The 2,316-nt window shown below is 49.9% G+C and overlaps 1 protein-coding gene across 1 annotated transcript in view; it reads left to right on the forward strand.

Annotated features, from left to right (window-relative positions):
* Window positions 1–709: 709 nt before the first annotated feature.
* The window catches only part of NAA35 (N-alpha-acetyltransferase 35, NatC auxiliary subunit), a 115,387-nt gene continuing 113,780 nt past the window's right edge, over window positions 710–2,316 (forward strand). The window contains exons 1-2 of the mRNA XM_007939016.2: window positions 710–824; window positions 1,710–1,842. Coding sequence (XP_007937207.2) covers window positions 710–824; window positions 1,710–1,842 — 248 coding nt within the window. The remainder of the gene's footprint in view (window positions 825–1,709; window positions 1,843–2,316) is intronic.

Below are 2,316 nucleotides of genomic sequence, written 5' to 3' on the forward strand. Positions count from 1 at the left end.
GTCTGCTTCCATAAAGATTTACAGCCTTGGAAACCCTCAGGGGCAGTTCTACTCTGTCCTATAGTGTCACTATGAGTTGGAATCCACTCATAGCAGTGCGCTTTTGGTTTGGTTAATGGGTATGTGGTAATATTGGTACGTTTGCTACTCCTGCCCCTCTACTTAAGTAACTCCATTTAAATACTTCAGTAATATATTTCAAGAAAAACATAAACCATGTGAGAATCTTTAAAAAAATAGCTAGTTTAACTCCGATGATATTTCGTTTCTATCTTCCTTTACGAAATCCCCAAGCGCTGTTTAGGAAACATATCCGGTGTCAACGAGGCAGCAGAAGTAGTAGTGGTGCTCCTGAAGTCGGGCTGTACATTCACCTGGGCAACCTCTGGTGCCTACAGGTTACTTAGATCGTTTTCTCCTCCTTTCGAGTCACCTTTCTTAGAATTTCCCACGGAGCTGACAGGACAACGTGCCGCTGAGTCCTCAAGCCCCGCCCCCTATTGGGACCTGCTCACCACCCAGCACTCGGCCTGAGGGTAGGGAAAGAAGATACCTTTTGATCTCGCGAGATTTCCTTAATCCCGCGATAAGAGAAGCCGGTCTCCATCTGCCTAACTACGGCAGTGGAGAGGGAGGGGGTGTGGTCGAAGAGCGCTATGTCCCCAGGAGTAAGGGAGGGGGGGCGGGGTCGCGCGCACAGGGCGTACGCATGCGCGCACGTAGCCGGTCGGGCTGGGCTGAGCGGGGAGGGGGCGGTGGCAGAGGCGGTGTCGTTATTTCCGCGGTCTGGACTGTGCGTGGCGGCGCGTGTGGCCACGGGAGAAGTAGGTAAGGACCACCTTTGCGGACCCATTGGGACCTCCTCTTCCTGCTCCCGAGAGCTTCAGCTCTCTGCGCGTGTGGCAGACCCTCGGGACGCCAGGTCACCCTGCGGCCCCGGCCCTCCCGCCGCGCCTCAGGTAGGGGCTGCGGGCTCCTTCGTGCCCGGTGCCCGGAGAGGCCCAGGCCTCTCCCGGTATTACCAAGACGACGACCTGGCACCCAGCGTGCCCGCCCTTCTGCGCGGCAACAGCGCTGTCCTTGCTTCTGCGCCCTGTTGGGCTGGGCCGGGCAGACCTGGTGTGTGTCCCTTTCTCAGGTGCGTTCTCGCTCTGGGCCCGGCAGGTGGGAACCTGCGGTGATCGCCCATCCGTGCTCCCTGGAAAGCTGTGGCTGGGTCCTGCCCCTGCCAGGGAGAGGTTGGCCCACGAGCTTCGGCTAAATGAGGGGTACCTTGACTTGAGTGATTGGCCACCTGGGGTCGTAGGCTTCGAGAGGGAACTCTGAGTAGTACCATGGTCGTTTGTGACCGGTGTTGAAAGTTGCAAGCTCTAGAGTTGGTTGTGTTTGGGCAAGTGGTGTGATGGTTTGTGATTCTTTTTACACACATGCACACACACACAATCACAATCAAACTCTTATGGAAAAGCAAACTTTTCTATGAGCCCTGGTAGGTGGTGGGTTATTAATAAATGATCAGTAGTGTTAATTATTGTAAGATGAATTGGGTTGAAGTAATGTTTTGCAGTAACATTCTCAAACTCAGAAGAGTTTTCCTTAGTTTAGTAAGACTTTAATCCGGTACTTTAAAAACAGCAAAACACATCTTTTGCAGATAATCTTGCCCTGAAAGGTAGATCTTCTCTTTGACACCATTGTCAATTTTACAGGCATAATGGTTATGAAAGCTTCTGTAGAAGATGATGATTCAGGATGGGAGCTCAGTATACCAGAAAAAATGGAAAAAAGCAATACAAGCTGGGTGGACATAACCCAAGATTTTGAAGAAGCTTGTCGAGGTGAGTTAGAATTTTTGAGTTAGAAATTCAAAATCTGAGAAAGGGTAAAATGAAATATTCAACAGATGGAAAAAAAAATCCACAGGTAAGTGTGGGTTTATCAAATTCTTCCTTCCGAGGAGTGTCTCGTGGGTTTGAACTTCCAGCCTTCTGGTTAGTAGTCAAATGCCTTAGCAGTGTTCTACCAGAGCACCCACTTATTTGTTCACTCTCCTCTAATGTTACCTTTCACTCTGGTGGCATGGTGCCTAAGGCATTTCTGCTAACCAGAAGATTGTTGGTTCAAACCCACCAGCCACTCCTTGGAAGGAAGATTGGGCCATCTACTTCCGTAGTGATACTGCCTCGGAAACCCAAGGAGGGGTTTCTATGAGTCCAGTTTGACTTGATGGCAGTGATTTTGAGTTTAAAGACATTGGTAGTATTTTTGTATCCTTAAGGTTTGACTATGCAAAGGCATTTGATTGTGTGGATCATG

The sequence above is a fragment of the Orycteropus afer genome, unplaced genomic scaffold (genome assembly GCF_000298275.1).
Source record: "Orycteropus afer afer isolate SDZICR_OR568_19922 unplaced genomic scaffold, OryAfe1.0 scaffold00005, whole genome shotgun sequence".
Classification (NCBI taxonomy): Eukaryota; Metazoa; Chordata; class Mammalia; order Tubulidentata; family Orycteropodidae; genus Orycteropus; species Orycteropus afer.